The sequence below is a fragment of the Thermobia domestica genome, chromosome 3, assembly GCF_964235325.1.
Source record: "Thermobia domestica chromosome 3, izTheDome1.hap1.1, whole genome shotgun sequence".
NCBI classification, from domain to species: domain Eukaryota; kingdom Metazoa; phylum Arthropoda; class Insecta; order Zygentoma; family Lepismatidae; genus Thermobia; species Thermobia domestica.
In genome coordinates this window covers 340,139,309-340,158,195 of record NC_137456.1, presented here as the reverse complement: position 1 = coordinate 340,158,195, position 18,887 = coordinate 340,139,309, and the positions used below count along the sequence as shown (strand labels likewise).

The following is an 18,887-nucleotide window of genomic DNA, read 5'->3' as shown; positions in this document are numbered from 1 at the left end:
TCAACTCCCGGCTTCCTGGGAGTTGCTCTTCCACATATCTAGTAAAAGGAGGTGACAGAGAATCGACCTCAGTTATCTCAGGAACATATGTACATAAGAAAATATTTCTCGCTATTGCCATTTGGATATCACAAGACTTCTATGACAAGTGCTATGATATCATCGAAGACTATTTCGTTTCTAGTTTTAGACAGATTCAAGAAGATCAAGAAGAATTGCAATCAAGAATAGAAGAGACAGGACAAGTAATGGAAAGATTAAAAATTCAAAACGAAGAACAAGCACAAGAAATATCAAAACTCAAATAAATAGCCACAGAACACACAGAAGACCCAAATAACGTACACAAGTTAATCACCGTTAAAAAGAACCTCACGGCTGGTCAGCTTCAAGACATAGTAGACAAGTACGACACAGACAAACACGATCAGGTTAGGCGTTACGAGTCATACAAATATTGGGGAGGAAGGGTTCAACAGCGCAACACCAAAGCAAGACTTCAGTGTCTCAAAGAAAAGTACCCAAGCATGTCAGTGTTATCATTAACCAAAGATCCAAACTCGGTCAACCTCATAAACAAAGTAAAAGAAAAATACAGCTGTGTCGTTTCGTATGGTTGTCATGTGGATATTGAAGAAGAAGACGACGAGTTTCTTGTTGATTTGTTTTTGAGTATAAGAGATTCGTAAAGGTAAGGGTTATGAGTTTTGGACACCCCCTATCAGAAGAAGAATTGATTAACAGTATAGATCGCTTGTATGATATTATCTGATAATTAAAGTTACGACTTTTATGGTTTAATCCATCAAAGTACAATTTCAAGCGTTAAACAAACCATCTGTTGTAACATCGAATGCTAAATTCAATATACCACCTAAATCAGGATTATGATATTTTCTTATTATGGCTCTCCAATCTACGTAATGTCTAAATATATATATAAAATCTACAGAGAGGTCTTGATAAATTGAAATGTTATGCCAATGAACTCTGTCTTTGAACTCTGCAATAAATTCTTCTGTTAAATTTTGAGACATTGAAATCATTTCCCAATCTACTTTGTCAGCGTAATCTCTTATAAGGTTTTCTGATAATTGATGAGTTCCAGATAAGCACGCCCAAGAAACTTTATCTGCGTGTTCTCGTAAATAGGCTTCAGAGAGTTTGTTTCTATAAGATATAGCATCAAAATCAACTTTATCTATAAACTCATTAATAAATTCTTCAGATAGCTTTTGATTATACGATACTTCTTTCCAATCAACTCTATCTGCAAATTCTCTTATAAAGTCTTCTGATAAGTCTTGGCTTCCTGAAATAATCTCCCAATCAACTTTATCAGCTAATTCTCTTATAAACTCTTCCGATAACTTTTTCTATAAACATATTTCGCTCAAATTAACTTTCTGCAGATATTTACGTATGAAGTCTTCTGTAATGTGATCATAGTTCTATTCCCCCTCATAATCATCATAACCTATAGATAGCCATTGTTCATCAGTTAGTGAATCTAATATTTCATCAGACAAGTTCATAACGTTTGCATAGAGAGTGTTTTGTATAAGAAATGAGTTGTTTTTTTAGTGGCCTTCTTGAACAAATGATCTAACATACCTATTGAGATGCTGAAGTTTATTTTGTCTTCATCATTATAACCACCAATATCTAAATATTTACTTACACAATCAAATATAGGTTTGTAAGATAATATTTCCTTAGCACTAGTCATGTTCGCTTTTATTCTTAGATTTTTAAATTTATTTCATTTTTTGTTGGTTTTATATATAATAAATATGGAGAAAGAATTTGATTTATTACATGATAGACTTAATCTTATTCATGAAGATCTTAAACTCTTAGGAGCACTACTAGAGAAGCAAATACTGTTAAAGGAGAAATAATTATTAATAGCACAACAAAAAACATCTGATTTGAGTAGTGATGATGAACATAAATATGGCAGTGATGATTATGATGATGATGATGAGTAAGTTTACAAAAATGATTTAATTTTAAATGTGTATATGTGACTTTGATGGGTTAATCCCATAAAAGCCGTGTTCTAATACAACGCGTAATATGTAGACAATGGCAGGAGTGTACAATGTTAAGTGCTGTATTAGGATAAATGAAAATGAACTGAAATAATCCGACGAAGGTAAAAAACGATACTGATAAAGATTTTCTATATAATAAATAAGATGAGTAATTATAACAAATTTACTGTAATAGAGCTAAGACGACAATGTAAAGAGAGGGGAATCAGAAGATATTCCCGATTAAGAAAAGCAGAACTGATAGACCTTCTTAAACAACATGACGATGAACAAAGCAGGAGACAGATTAGAAATATGTTCCCATTTAAAGAAGAAGTATTTGAAAGACCGAAACCGAAAAGACCTAAGCTAAAAGTTGAATTGAAAGAAACATCATTGAAATATAGATTACAGACATTTAGAATAGAAAACATTGATGGATATAAAGATCCTTTGAAATTCTTAAATGCAAGTAGTAGGATTGTTAAAAATAAAATCAATGACAGTTTTAAACTTTTCAATGCGCTTAAAGTTAATATGTCATTTATTTGTAAATTTAAAAAAGAAAATACGATACAAGAACATAATTTTAAAACTTCAAATGAAATAATACTCGAATTTACAGATTTAGATGACTTTTGTAAAAAAGCTTCATACAAACTCATAAGAGAAATGGAAGAGTTTCAAAGTAAAGGATCTGGATGGATGTTACATTCTGTAGACTTTTTAGAATTAAGAATTAATAAGTATGTATCAATGAGAATACATACTTAGAACTTCCATACATGATTAAGAAGAGAAGAGCATGTGTTAATATAAAGAATAATGATCAAAAGTGTTTCCTATACTCAGTCATATCTGCATTATATCCAGTTAAACATGGGCATCATGGAGACAGGGTCTCTACATATAAAAAACATGAAGATAAGTTTAAAGATGTTTTTAAAGATATCCCATTTCCTGTACAAATTACTGATATAGCCAAGTTTGAAAAGAGAACTGATATTTCCATTAGTGTATTTAGTTTTGATCATAACTATTCAATTTTTCCACTTCGAATCGCACAAGAAAAGAAAGAAAAACATATTCATCTGTTATATCTTAAAAGTGAAAAGAAAACTCATTTTTGTTGGATTAAAGACTTGTGGAAGCTTGTAGGCAGTCAAATAACTAAAGATGGTCATAAAAGATTCCTATGTGAAAGATGTTTAGCTAAGCATTTTCAATCAGAAGAGTTATTAAAAGAGCATGAAAAATACTGTGGATTATATTCAGCTGCAAAAATCGTTTTACCAAAAGAATGGAGTAAGGTACTTGAATTTATTAATCATAAACGATCTTTGAGAATTCCATTTACAATTATTGCTGACTTTGAATCACTATTAAAGGAAATTATTACATGCCAACCTGATCCAGAAAGATCTTATTCAAACGCATATCAAGAACATAAACCAAATAGTTTTACATACTATTTCAAAAGCTCTTTAGATTCTTATAAAAGCAAACCAGTAGAATATATAGGAGATAATGTATCAGATGTATTTGTAGAAAAATTAAAAGAAGAAGCTATTAAAATTGCAAAGATTTATGATACTTATAAACCTATGAATCGCCTTACAGAAGAAGATAGAAATATATTTGAATCATCTGAAAAATGTCATATTTGTGAAAGAACTTTTGAAGAACTTCCACGCTTATTAGAAAAGAAAATAGAGAGGTTAAATATTTTAACTAGTTATTTAAAAAAGAAAATCGAAGAAGGTTATAAACATCTAGAAGAGGAATTGTATATGAAAAAAGATGATGATGATATTGATGATATAGATGACATGTTAATGGATATAAAAGAGCAAAAGGAGGATGTAGAAGTTATACTTGATGAATGTACTAAAGAATTGAAAAAGACTATAAACAATATAAAATCATGTATAACCAAAGTTGCTGATCATGATCATTTAACTGGAAAATTTAGAGGAGCTGCTCATTCTTATTGTAACATAAAATATACAAACCCAAGATTTATTCCTTTTGTTCATTCACAACTTATCTGGATACGATACACATCCATTTATAAAAAGTTTAGGAGGCGGAAAATTAGAAGAAAAGATAACTATAATACCTAACACAGAAGAAAAGTATATTACATTCTCAAAAACGATAAGATACAAGAATAAAGAAAATAAAGAACGATCAATCCAATTAAGATTTGTAGATTCGTTTAGATTTTTATCAAGAAGTCTAGCTGAATTAGCAAAAAATTTAAAACCAGAACAATTTAGAGAAACATTAAAATTCTTTCCTAAAAATGTAATTGATTTAGTAAAAAGAAAAGGTATCTATCCATATGATTATGCTGATTCACCTGAAAAACTAGATGAACCTGTTCCACTATCTAGAGACAAGTTTAAGAATAGATTAACAGAAGATGATATAAGTGACGAGGATTATAACCATCATCTATTAATCTGTAAGATATTCAATTTAAAAACCTTAAGAGAATATACTCAATTCTACAACAAAACAGATGTACTTCAATTAACAGACATTATTGAAAACTTCAGAGATACAGCTCTTAATAAATATAAATTAGATCCTGCATGGTATTTCACAAGTCCAGGGTTCTTCTGGGATGCAATGTTAAAGATGACACAACAAAAATTAGAATTGTTAACTGATTATGATAAACTGCTCTTTATAGAAAAAGGTATAAGAGGTGGAATTTCTCAATGTTCAAATAGATATGCAGTAGCTAATAATAAGTATCTAGAAAATTATAATCCTAAAGAGAAAAGTTCTTACATAATGTACATGGATGCAAATAACGAATATGGATGGGCTATGAATCATCATATGCCTTATGGAGAATTCGAATGGAAAAAGGTTATTAATGGTGTAAATGATAAATACTGGATAAATAAAATATTAGAGACAGACGATGAGTCTAATACTGGATATATACTAGAAGTCGATTTAGAGTATCCAAAAGAACTTCATAATAAACATTCAGATTTGCCATTAGCTCCTGAAAATTATATAAACAACAAGAAACTTCCAAAATTATTAACAACACTTTACGATAAAGAAAACTATATATTGCATTATCAAAATTTAAAATTCTATGTGTCACAAGGTCTCAAAATTAAAAAGATACATAAAATATTAGAATTTAAACAATGAGGCTGGTTAAAGAAATATATAGCATTAAATACAGAACTTAGATCGCATGCAAGGAATGATTTTGAAAAAGACTTCTATAAACTAGCGAATAATGCAGTATTTGGAAAGACTATGGAAAACATAAGAAAGAGAGTAGATATAAGACTAGCACATAATGCAAAATTAGCAGAGAAACTAATAGCTAAACCTACTTTTAAGGATAGAACTATATTTTCCGAAGATCTAGCTGCTATTCATATGTATAAGACAAAAATTACTTTTAACAAGCCTATCTATGTTGGGATGTCTGTTCTGGATATATCTAAAATTTGTCTATAAGATTTCTATTACAATGTGTTGAAGAATAAATATGAAGATAAAGTCAAACTATTAATGAGTGACACAGACTCGGTTATAGCACATATAGAAACAGAAATGTATATGAGGATATGAAAGCTATGTATGAATATCTAGATACATCTGATTACAAAGATAATAGCAAATATGGGATAAAACAAGTTAACAAGAAAGTATTAGAAAAATTCAAAGATGAAGTGAAAGGTGAAATCATAGGAAAAGTCGTAGGTCTCATATCAAAGATGTATTCAATACAAGCACCTCAAATAGACCTCGAAGATAAAGACTTTAAAAGTAAATTTGATAAAGACAAATGTTGTAAAAAGGCAAAAGGAATAAAATCGAATATTGTTAAATCAGAAATAACTTTCAAAGATTACGAAGATTGTGTCTTAAAAGATTATGAATTATATAAAATGCAAAATACTATTAGGAGTAAAAGACATAATGTATATTCAGTAGAAGAAAACAAGCTAGCATTAAGCTATTACGATGATAAAAGATACATATTAGAAGATGGGATACATACTCTAGCTTGGGGCCATTATTCGATAGATTTAAGGAAAGAAGATTTACTAACAAAGCTAAAAGAACTAATGGATAGCTATATCAAAGGGAGACAAGAAAAAGAAAAACGAAGAATAGAAAGTTTAAGAAATGTTTAGATGTAAGTTTAGGTGTAAACTTCTTTTATGGTTATATATCATAAAAGTAGATTGAAGATGTATCCTGTATGGGGTCAATGTGGGGAAGATGTAATTTTCGATGTGTATAATTAGATTCTATGCTGGAGGATTTCATATATAAAAAAGCCTGGTTTGAGGAATTGGCCCCAAACTGGTTTTATGAATACTACTCAACAGTCCGTATAATCGTCCCCATATACGGTACGCATGTTACAGTAATTTTCTCTTGGTGTATGCCCTTTGATTCATTGAAATCTGATCATAACTGGCTTCTCTTCACATGTGGGGGACAGTAACTGGACGCCATATTTCTTTCGTAGTTCAAGTATGTGTCGTTTGAGCTACATAGGAAAACAAAGAAATCTCTGTAGCGCAAATTTCAAACTCTCTCGTCATGCAATTTCACCATTCCAGCTGGAATACATGGAGAGAAAAAATTATTGTGGTTTACAATCTGCCTTCGAATTTAAATCCTATGGTAATTTTATGTATTTAGGAAACAACGGGAATTTCCCGTTTTCGTTTCTTAAAGCCAGTAACACTTGCCCACTGGTTTTCAGTAAAGATTTTAATTACGAGGCCTGACAATGACGTAAGAAGAATGTCTTTTTTTAGCTGATGCTGGCAACCCTGCAAACTTTAACCCCACAGGGTGGGGGGTTTGGGAGCTACAAACGCTAACTACAAACGGGTTGAGGGAGCTTGTGCGAGGTAGTTAATATCAGACGCACATTTTCTCGATTTATGTTCAGTTCATCCGCAATCATTTTCACGGTTAATCGTCTATCCTGTTAGATAAGTTCCCTCTCTCTCTGTGAGCTCTCTTCCATCCATATTGTGAGTCGCCCACTACGATGTTTAACTTCGATTTCTGTTCTGTCTTTCGGAAACATTTTGTACCAACAATACACCTCTGCCATTTATAACAGTTTATTTCCAAAGGCCTGCTGAATCTTCCTTTACGTTACTGAGGCAGTCTAACCAAGTTTCATACAAAATGCGATTGCGTTGCACAGGTCAATATTACGTGCTTCCGTTGTTGTGACAGGGGTCCAACACACGATCGCACTCTTTAACTTCTAACTTCACAATGAAAAATATTTCGTGCGTGCCACGTGCTGTGCTATTCAAGCAGGCCCAAGGCCACACTCTGGGGACGGCTTCATACTGCAGCGTTGCCAGCAGAAGCTGAAACAATTTTCTTATTACTTTCTTGTCGGAGTCAGGTAAAGGTAGTTACTCAACAAAATAGCTAACTTATTCTAAATAGTAGAGCTGCCTTTCTTTTATAATTAAATGTTTATCATGTTTCTTTCATTTTATTAATATTCAAGCCGTAGCATTCTCAAAAGTTTTTATTTAAGAAGAGTGCTTTTTTCACTTAGATGTATATCAATAGACTTAAAGATTGTATAACGGTTTAAAACTTAATATCTCAGAACATTGAAATGATATTAGAAGCACTAGTAGAGATTAGCATACTGCTTGAATTGACATTTTTTCTACAAAATTTTAAAAATGGTTATAGTCTTGTTTTCTTTCTTTGTCATAATACGAACTGTTTTGGTAGTTGTAATTTCAAAAATCTCTCGCAATTACCAAATGTTATACCACGAAAGATAATGATATAGTACCAAGTACTGTCAGTGAGAGCGTGCCACCATTTTCACCTGAAATAATTAAATGTTCATTCCATAGTGTAAAGTGGAAGTATGCATTTGAGTTAAATCCAATAACTAATAGATAAATGTAGATACGATTTGAGATATCAAATTAAAGGACATCCTTTTCTTTGGAGAGTAGAAGTGATACTAAAACACCCCAATAGTTCTCTTCTCGTAATATCTACAAGATTTTGTGTAATATTACAATAGTTTTATAAATCAGTTTATCGGGGGAAAGTGCAAAACTTTGTATCTCCACTTTTTACGGAATTTTAGATTTTGGTTGCATTCAATTTCCTACATCTGATTCTACGTGCGTGTGAAAGCTCGTAAACGAAAATGCGGTAAAGAAAAACGTGAAAAAACTAACTTTTAAAACCTGGTATCGCATATGAGATAGTGTAAAAGCAGAACAGATTTATTGCTCTCCTGAAATTTTGGTTTTGGTGAGTTATGAGATTTAGCACTTTCGCCATTCTAAAACTTATGATTACCTTGAAAAGCTTCACGATAAAAATGCAATATTTTTGTTCCTCTATTTTAGGTGCAAACTTCTGCATTTCTTTCTTGTTCTATCATATAGTGTATCTAGATTTCCACTCCCTATTTTACTGAATTTGTTACAGGATCCATACAAATGAAAAACCTCACACATGTAGAGAGTGTGGAAAGAAATTTGGTCAGCGTTCAACTTTAGCTAAACACATGTTTACACATTCAAATGAAAAACCTCACACACGCCAAGAGTGTGGTGAGAAATTTAGTCACCGTTCTGATTTAGCTAGACACAAATTAATACATACAGGTGCAAAAGCTCATACATGCACAGAGTGTGGTAACAAATTCAGTCAGCGTTCAAATTTAGCTAGACATATGTTAACACATACAAACCAAAAACCTCACACGTGCCAAAAGTGTGGTAAGAAATTTAATCGACGTTCAAATTTAGTTAGACACATATTAATACATACTGGTGCAAAACCTCACATATGCAAAGAGTGTGGAAACAAATTTAGTCAACGTTCACATTTATCTACACACATGTTAATCCATACAGGTGCAAAACCTCACACATGCCAAGAGTGTGGTAAGAAATTTAGTCAACGTTGTGTTTTAGCTAGACACAAATTAATACATACAGGTGCAAAACCTCATACATGCAAAGAGTGTGGCAACAAATTTAGTCATCGTTCAAATTTAGTTAGACACATGTTAACACACACAAATGAAAAACCTCACACATTCCAAGAGTGTGGTAGGAAATTTAGTCGACGTTCAAATTTAGCTACACACATAATAATACATATTGGTGTAGAAACTTACACTTGCAAAGAGTGTGGAAACAAATTTAGTCAACGTTCACATTTAGCTACACACATGTTGATCCATACAGGTGAAAAATCTCTCATATGCCAAGACTGCGGTGCGAAATTTAATCGACATTCAAATTTAGCTGTACACATGTTAACACATAAAGGTAAAAATTTCACAAATGTATAGAGTGTTGTCCGAGATTTTATCAACGTTCATATTTAGCTAGACACGTGTTAATCCATACAGGTGAAAAACCTCACACATGCCAAGTATGTGGTCAAAAATTAATGAACGTTCACATTTAACTAGGCTAATATATGCAAGGTAAAAATTTCATATATGCTAGACACAAGTTAAAACCTACAGGTACATAACCTCATAAATGGGAGGAGCGTGGAAACAAATTTTGTCGGCGTTCAAATTTAGTTGCACATATGTTAGTACCTACACGTGAAAAATCTCGCACATGCTAAGAATATAGGAATAAATTTATTCGACGTGTACATTGAGCTCCACACATGTTAATACATACTGGTGGAAAATTTCACATGTGCAAAGAGTCGAAAGAAATTTAGTGAACGATCGAAGTTGGCTAAACATACGTTGATATAAGCGTTTGAAAAAACCTTACTTACTCCAACGGTGTGGAAATTTTTTCGACGTTCAAATTTGACTAAACATATCTTGATACACAGTTAAGAAACATCATACACGGCAAGACTCAGTAGAGGTTTCGTCTAACTTCATTTGTTTATACATACGTTAATACACGTAGGTGAAATTTCTCTTCAATACCAAGAGTTTGAAGTTGATTTTGAATTAACGTCCCGTTCGGCAGCGAGACTATGTGGACCTTCTTATAAGCGTGGTATCCAAACCACGAGCTACCGCCGGGAATCGAACCCGGGATTCCCACATCAAAGGTGCGTACGGTTACCGCTTAGCCACGAAGGAGCTTACATGCCAAAAGTGTGGGACACAATTTGTGCAAAATTAACATTTGGCAGAAGGCGGTAATTAGCACAGGGAAAAGAGCTCAGTGTTTGAAAAGAGATTTAGTTCAATTTTGGCAAAGCATATGTTAGCACACACTAATGATAAAGCTGATATATCGAAGGAGTGTGGAGAAGAAATATTTTGGAAAAGATCAAACACTGCAAAAGATATTAAAACATGAAGGTTATAAAGCTCACAGGTGCCATGATTTTATAAAATTTTCTTGCAAATTCAATTTGTGTAAAACACCCACACACCACAAGCACGTCCAAATATGATCCAGGAATTTAGCCGATTCAGGTTGTCAGAATGTAAGATGGACCAACATGTTACGTGCGAAGTGCGTCTATGAAAAAGTAAACATCCATTGATACTTGACCATCAACATATAGTGTACCTTAACAGAACACTAAGAGCATGTCCACTGAACGTTTGTATAAATCTTGATAGTACCCCATGCAAGGTCCATTACATATCCTCCGCTTTTTGGAGAGCCAGTGAGGGACATTGCGGACGTAAGTAGATGTTCAGTATATGTCATCAAGACATCGATGTGTACGTTTACAGACGTTCATTTGTCTCGGATGTGAACCTTAATAGAGGTAGATCTTTTGTCGAAAATTTTTCCAGTAAACCTTCAGGAATTCCAATGTGTGCCGAGTGGACACCAGATACGTACTTGTATAAAAGTGCAATGTTTGTTGTGTGGGTGTCAGTAACTGAGTTTTATGAACGTACACAGACGCCCAGTATTCTGTCGTAGACGTAAAACGCAGGTAAAACGAACGGTTAGTGTACATCCGCTGGACGTTCCTAAGTATGTAGAGGGACGTCCACTGGACGGTTCATACGTGTATCGGGGGATGTTTCATAAGTATATAGAGGGACGTCCACTAGATGTTAGACAATCTCTGTATGTGCGACTATGGATGTGAACAGGCGTCGAATGTCCAAATTAAATGCATCTCGTAAGGGAAATCTTATCGGTAAACATATAGTTTTCTCGCGTCAAACTCATCCATTAAACGTATATTTTTATATAACAATATACAACATTAATTCAGTAGAAGAGGTTGCTTTCCTTTCCTTAGTTCCAGGCAAGAAACCTCTTGATTGTACCGAAATGCTTTTCCTTAAGAGCCGCCTCTAATTTTGGCTACATGCGTCGCCTGTAGCGTTAAAACACAACTCATCACACCAACGTTCCTGTGGAAACAATAAGTGACATAATCAAAATATTGAAGTCTACAATAAAACCTATTTAAAAAGTGGATACCAATCGAGTAGTACTTCTAGAAACATTGTAAAATGTACTTCAGCAATCAGGTCTTTGACTTGTACGCGGATATTATATTTGTATTACATTAACTCTGGAATATATTAAGTAACTAAATGACTGTTAAGAATTACTTAACTACACTTTAAAAATCTTCCACAAACAAAGAGAAAAGTATATACGCCCTTGGTTTGGCTTTACCCTTCAAGATAATATCTACTACAAAACAGAATTAAACCCTAATTACACGCGCCTATTATACGTGTAATTCTTCCCCACGTGCAGGCAAAGCTTGATAGTATAAGTATGAATACACGCATTCCATGTAATTAAATTATAATGGACAGTAGTGACTGTATTTACGTGATTGACTGTACAAAATTGACTTCAATTTTGGTTATTATATTCACTTGCTTCACAATTTTTGACCTACAAATGAACCTTTCTTTTTTTGTCTAAAAAATCTTTCAAGTCAAAAGTAAACATATTTAAACACCAAAAATGTTTTCGATTTTTTTTTTTGGTTATTTTCAACTGGCTGTCTTCACGAACGAAACTGAAATTTAAAAATCACATATTAAGACATAATGTCATTAATCCCTTCACATTCATCAATATAGTTATAATTGAAATTAAACAGGTAAGTGGCATGAATAAGAAGACACAACACATACAGCATACATATGCCTAAATACGTCCAGTGCAGATTCAATGTACGTGTAAAGTGCCTTAATCAAGGGTTTTGGGACACCCAAGAACGTGCCCCCTTACGACGGCTTAGTTTTTATTTACCGAGTACCTCATCTTTTCGAGAGATTCATAAGTTTGCCAAACAATCATATATAAAATTTAAGAGCATTTAGTTGCTCTGGTAGTCATTAACAAAATACTTTCCTTTCCTCTATTTTCAACTATAAAAATTGAATCTTCTATTTTGAGTGAGCTGTGTATTGTGCTAATTCTTCCTATATTTCCATGCCCAAACCTACTGCTGGGCTCCATATTTGCGGAAAAAAAGTAAATTATTACGTAAAGAATTTGTCGGGTACATTACGAAGATAAGCATATCATACCTTCATTTTCTATGACAGAGGAAACAGTAAATAATCTGAGACATTTTTCAACGAACAGTTACATTGAAATCAATGTACAATATTTTCTGTCTCCTCATCAGAGACAAACATCGGCTGAACATTATGTTGTAAAAACAGTCACAACATCCGAGTTAAGATGAAAATTAGAAATAAAGTTTTTCATTAAGGCTAGGATTTCTATGAGGTCATATCTTCATCCTGTTATCCTTTTATATATATAATTAAATATAAACATATTTCTTATTGTTGTAATAAAGAAAATGTTTTTGTTGGTTATATATATGTATATTTGAACCATATTTTGGCGTGAGATCATGTCAGCTTTAAGTGATACAAAGGCTTATTTTTGATCATATTTTAGACGGGTTTCATTTTTGTTTAAGTAGATATCTGTCATCATTAGGAATGAGGAGATGGTCATTCAGCTTTTGTCTTATAATGTCAGTAATATGCTGTGATCTATTCTTCAAAGCTTACAGATATTCATTCAGGCCAAAATAACTACGTAAATGCCTTAACAAATGATTATTCTTAAAAATATATTTGTTAAAAATTCAAGTTTAAATACATTTTCAGTAAAAAATTATTTACTTCGTGTGTATTTGAGCACATTTTAAGTCATAGTTTGTATTTTTTCGGTCATAAAACGTGCATATTTCCAACTTCGTTGGTCATAGAGATTCGAACCCTAGTTGTTATATTTCTCCGATTATTATTGGTAACCTATATCAGTTAATTGCTGAAGACAGTCACCTACATCTTTGTTCCTTATGTAGGTGATTATTCAACAAGATATTAAAAGCTGGTCTAAGAAAAACAATCACCTTTTCTGATATCCTGGATGCGGACATACGTACTCCAGAAGTAGCTATTTCAAACTTACCGTATATTGCTTCCTAGCATTTGCAAATATTAAAAAGAAAAACTTAAATTAAGGGTAGTTTACACTCTCTTATGATCTAGATATAAGGAGATAAGTTAATGTTTGCATTAATCCTATACGTTTGCTTGTAGCTTTACTGTCTGACCACGGAATTATATCAGATAACTTTCATTCTCTATTGACATCTCAGAGCATATTTATACTTCTTGAGTAGCATTCTGGTTGTAAGTTTTGAAGACCCCTTGTGTGCCTAGGTATAGATTAAGCATGCGAGTAGTATCATAATCTTGAAAAAAGAAAAAAAAAGAAAAAATCGAAAACTTGAATCCCCTTGGGAAAATCATCGATTTTCCATTATTTTACCTAGTAAATTATCAGAAATGATCTTTTATCTATACAAAAACACAGAAACGAGGATTTTCAATGTAAAAATAATAGCACAATTTTTATATCTGGACATGATAAGTACTATTAATATACTTTTGATTGTTGCATGTTGTACATGTGTTAGTTCATCATCAGAACTAATTAGAGAGATACAAATAACTCAGCAGGCCATCTATTCCGGTGATCCTGTAAGAGTAGTTCCATGGGAGTATATTTTTGTGTGAATTCTCACTCAACCTGAAATCAAATTTAGAACATTGTTGCTGTTAAAATAACCATAATTCCCATCTTATCAAGTCTTCAGGTCTGAAACTTTTTTTTCCCTAAGTAGCACTTAAACTCTCTCAGCACTTAATTCTTGATTTTCTGAGAAGAATCAAGCCAGGAGCCATTCGTACCAAGTGAGAAACATGTTAACACATCGTCAAGAAGGTTTGCATTAAGCTTTCTCTCTCACACACCCGACACCCCATATGAATATATATATGTATCAAAGAGAGAGAGAAAAAACTTATCTATGCCCTGCTTTTAACCAAATCCAAGCTATGCGCTTGTACGTATATGTACCTCTTAGTTGGTCCGTTCTGTTACGGATTTACAAATGGGTCCGTTGCGACGTTAATTGTCATCCAAATAAGTCTGTGTAGATCCCTGGATGTAACCTGGACACTGCGGTAGCATGTGGATATTAAGACCATTTTGTGGGAAAAATACATGTTTAGCAAATATGGATCATGAATTAAGCATACTACGTCAGTTATTTCCAACGGAATGTTCCCTGACATCACACATTGCTTCTCGGATTTTTAATGAATATCTCTCTCAGAGCAAAGAAAAGGCAACATAGATGGCGAAGATTGTGGTAGTTTCACTGATAAACTGCTCGTGCGACTAACGAAAGAACTAACCTTGTTTTTTTCAGTACCACTTACTTCGTTTCCATCTTCTTTCTCATCATGTTCTCCTCAGTATCATAATACCATAAAAGCAAGACACAGACGACTGAAATTACTATTCTAGAATATTCGCTAGATATCTTCTTCAACGGATCCTTTAAGCTCCTGCAGATGAGTTCTTGTTTCTGCTATAACCTGAAAATGTTAGCAGAATGAATACCAAAGCAATCGTCCATTGAAAACGACAGAATTCCTATTCCTGGTTAGTTACGACTGTCGATTTACTGTAAAAATAAACAAATAAATGAACACTATTAAATACCGTAAAGAGGATCATGGAATATTTTTCAACATGGAAACCGGATCTTTTCTTCAGGTTTGAGTATAGAGATTAGTGTTGATATGCGATATAATCTTGGGGCACTTCATCAATTACACAAAAGCCCTTCTAGCTGCATTATACAGACATTAACGTTAAAACGAAAACTGTTTCATTTTCCCCACCTTCGGTTTTAGTAGAAAGTTAGAGTCGAGATAGAACATTCTTGAAATACTTGATTAAACAAAGCTGCTTTTCGCTATCTTTTACCGTTTTTGATCTAGCTATACCTAGCCAGTGTTTTCCTTTTCACCACTTGTCGTTTGATTAGGGGTTTAACAGAGAGGATGATAAATAGCCCAACAACACTAAATTGATCCCAAAAACAACTCCTTCCTGCATCTTTGCTTTATGAAGTAGGTTAAACTGAAACCGGAAGTTTCAGAGAATTTCTAGCACTGGAGTTTCAGTGAATTTCTATCCCATAACGATACCCGTAAAATTTGTGGATTGCAATATGAAAAGGAAAACGTAGTAAGCATAAATTCTATGTTGATATCGTTGATTAAAACACTCATTCCGTAACGATTTGCGTTGACGCTGAGAAAATTTGTGGTAAACTTCAACTGAAATTCTGTATATCTTGGGATCATGAGAGCTTAGCGACTTGGTATTTACCCTGAAATTCGCGCTATATACCTGTTATCGCAAAGTAAAACGTAAATTTTGCTATGTGTTGATACAAAGCCACACGAATGTGGGTAGAATAAAACCCAGGGAAATCCACACTCATAAACCTGGTCTGAGAAACGTTATATATTTTTCGACCGAGTTGCACTCCAACGTGCGAACACACTTGAGGAAACGTTAAACCACAAAAGTTCATAGACAATATTGGCAAATAAAAGAGTGATGAATTGAAGCTTAAACATAGGCAAACCCGGAGGGAAACTAAGAAATTTTCCCCCTCCCTTCTAGCGGAAAACGTACAATCATGGGAAAGTTCGTGTCTCTTTACTAAAGTAACATCTCTAAATAGCAATGTTACAACTTTTTAACCGCATCGCACAATGGAGTATTTCTGTGAAAGTCCTGACCAATATTATTTTTTGAAGTATTTTAAAGTGGAAATCATTGCTGTTGAATTTCGACTTATTTCATATTGCTATTTCATATTTCATATACATTGAATAAAACTTATATGCACAAAGATATGTATTTATTAGAAATAAGTACATACTACAATTTTACATTATGTACAATATTGTTATATGAGGCGCGTAAGCCTGATGGCCTGCTTTCGATCCCTAGATTGTGAACTCCGCGCCCCTCTGGAGGGATGTGCAAACATTAGTAAAGAAGGAGGAAGTTGGAAATGAGCGTTTCGAGAAAAGAATTTATTGGTCATGTTAACCTGGTTAAAGTAGGCGTCCGGCCAGCTGAAGCAGAGAACTGGCTTCAGCGCTGAGGAAAGTATGTACAAATAAGTAATTAAAACAACCACTTTCTTGTCTAACAAAATGGTTACAAACAAGAAATTTTTTTAAAAAAAGAAAAATATATAAAATATATGATTTGAAAAATGTATAAAATATGTAATATGAAAAACATCCTTGGCGAAGCATTTCTATAGCTAATAAGCTGGCAGGATTTTCTTAATTTGCCGGCAGATGGAACCGTGGCGCTGGTGTAGCTTGTATGGAACGCTCACTCCACTCCCTCATACCATCAACTTTTGTGGCTCCCCTCCAGATCCACCTCTGTTCTGCTTTGGAGTCCCCTTGTTCTCTCTCTTCCACTATTCTTACCCAAGGTTAATCCAGGAGGTAGACTATATAAGGAGTCGAAAGATGACATAGATAAGTTCCGGTTAGCAGAAAACCGTGGACTATCGAACTGATCGGATGTATTAGAAGCAGTCTCTGATAAATCAAGATATGGCGGGACTTGATCTTTTTGCTGAGACTCACTGTAGCATGTAGAGTTCGACTTCAAGTAAGTAAAATGCATCACCCTTCACACAGCAGTGGTTATTCCAACACACTACTCTTTCCTTTCGAGTTTTATTCCAATCGACTATGTCTCTTTTTGCTATTTTTCTCTTTTACTACTTTTCCCTCATTCCCGAATTTGAACAATAAGTTGAAGGAATAATAGAAAGCGTGGACACATTCTTAAACTCGATTTTTTGGTACATCATGTTCATTTTACTCCGACCTCACACCCTCGCACTCACAGTAGCAGTTGGCCCTCGCCCTCGATCACCCTCTCCGTCGCAAAGGGAATTGTCCATCGTCCTCGCGCACACTCGTCCCCGTTGTGACAGCTCTTACCCTCGTTATTATTGCCCTCATTCTGGAAACTTGCCCTCGCGAAGGGAGTTGTCCATCACCCTCGCCTCGTAGTGGAAGTTGGCCCTCGCTCTCGCGATGGGAATTGTCCATCGCTCTAGCTTGCCCTCACCCTCCTGCTTGAAATTTGCCCTCGCAATGAAAGTTAGCTCTCGACCTCGTTCAAACTCGTCCTCATGAGGATTGTTGTCCATCGCCCTAGCGTTCCTACTGGAAATTTCTTCTCGCCCTCGTTAACCCTCATCCTCGCGTATGGAGTTGTCCTTCACCCTCGCCCACATATCATTGAGCGCGAAATTATTTTAGGGTAAGAAAGCCTTCGCGACGATCCGATCCTCAATTTTCCAGCATATTTCCTGAATTATTTCTTTAAAATACCTCCTAAACAAAGAAAATTAAACATACCAACGTATAACTTACTCCGGATTACCTAAAATGGAACAGATCATTGACCACTCGACGCTTAATATTACCATGAATATGTTCAGGTAAAATTTGATTGGATTTTCCTTTAAATCTTTCGCTTCAAAACTTGTGTTGCCCATGAGACGAGTCGACACTAGAAATAAGAAAATTGAAGTGAAATGTTTGAGTTTTAAGTCTCACGGTTATGGGAGTTAGGTTAAATTAGGCGGTGGTAATGAGAAATGAATAAAATGGAATGAAGAAAGTAGGAGGAAACGGGAGAACCCCAAGAAAACCACTGAGCACTGTATTTGTCCACCACAAAGTCCACACTTCGCGAGCTGGGATCGAACCAGAAACTCCAAGCACCGGAGTTGAAAGCTCTACCACCGCGCCCCGTACGAGAAATAATGTTTATTATTTCGTCTTGTAAATTTTATAGAAGTCTCGTCCAGTCTCAATTCTTTGAAGTCTCGAACTTCTTTATTGTCTCGATTCTCGACAGTTCACTTCTCCTCTTGTTCTGTAAATTTACGTAAAATATGTATTCCCTTATCTAGATGTTCTAAGAATCAGTCTGCGTCACTAGAAATGTAAGAAGTGTGTATCTAAAAACATTTAAACAATATTTATTATGGGGATATACTGTGTAATGATTAGTGTATCTTTAAACGTTCATAAAGCTCTTCAGTGTTATCGCAAATCATTTTTGTCAATTTATAGGTTTTACATACGATTCATTTAGCAAAAAAGAAAAATTATATATATATAGTGTTTGAGACCTAAGACTCGGGGGAACTAGTGTTGCTCACGAGATTCGAAAAAAAATCGTCTTGTCTAATAGTGCAAATTAAAAGAGTGATAATGGTGATGAGGTTTAAAAAGTGTCATTTTATAATGTTTCTTTGATGAACTATTAGCGTATAACGTAATATATAAGATTTTCGTAAAAGATTGAGTTAGTTAGTTGCAGGAAATTAGTTTGGTGAATTTTTTTACAATTCCAGCAATACACCCTTTGTAATATGTGGTATATATTTCTTATTTGCAAAAATAATTGGCCCATT

The 18,887-nt window shown here is 34.0% G+C and overlaps 1 protein-coding gene across 3 annotated transcripts in view; it reads left to right on the top strand.

Moving 5' to 3' along the window:
- LOC145681259 (uncharacterized) overlaps window positions 1-18,887 on the top strand; it is a 395,864-nt gene that overhangs the window by 257,934 nt on the left and 119,043 nt on the right. The window contains exon 3 of one of the 3 annotated variants that reach the window (XM_081752828.1): window positions 8,526-13,194. The exons of the other annotated variants lie outside the window; for them this stretch is intronic. Within the exon in view, the coding sequence (XP_081608954.1) occupies window positions 8,526-9,399 (874 nt within the window). The 3' untranslated portion in view covers window positions 9,400-13,194. Of the gene's footprint in view, window positions 1-8,525; window positions 13,195-18,887 lie in introns of those variants that run through there. 3 annotated transcript variants of the gene reach the window in all.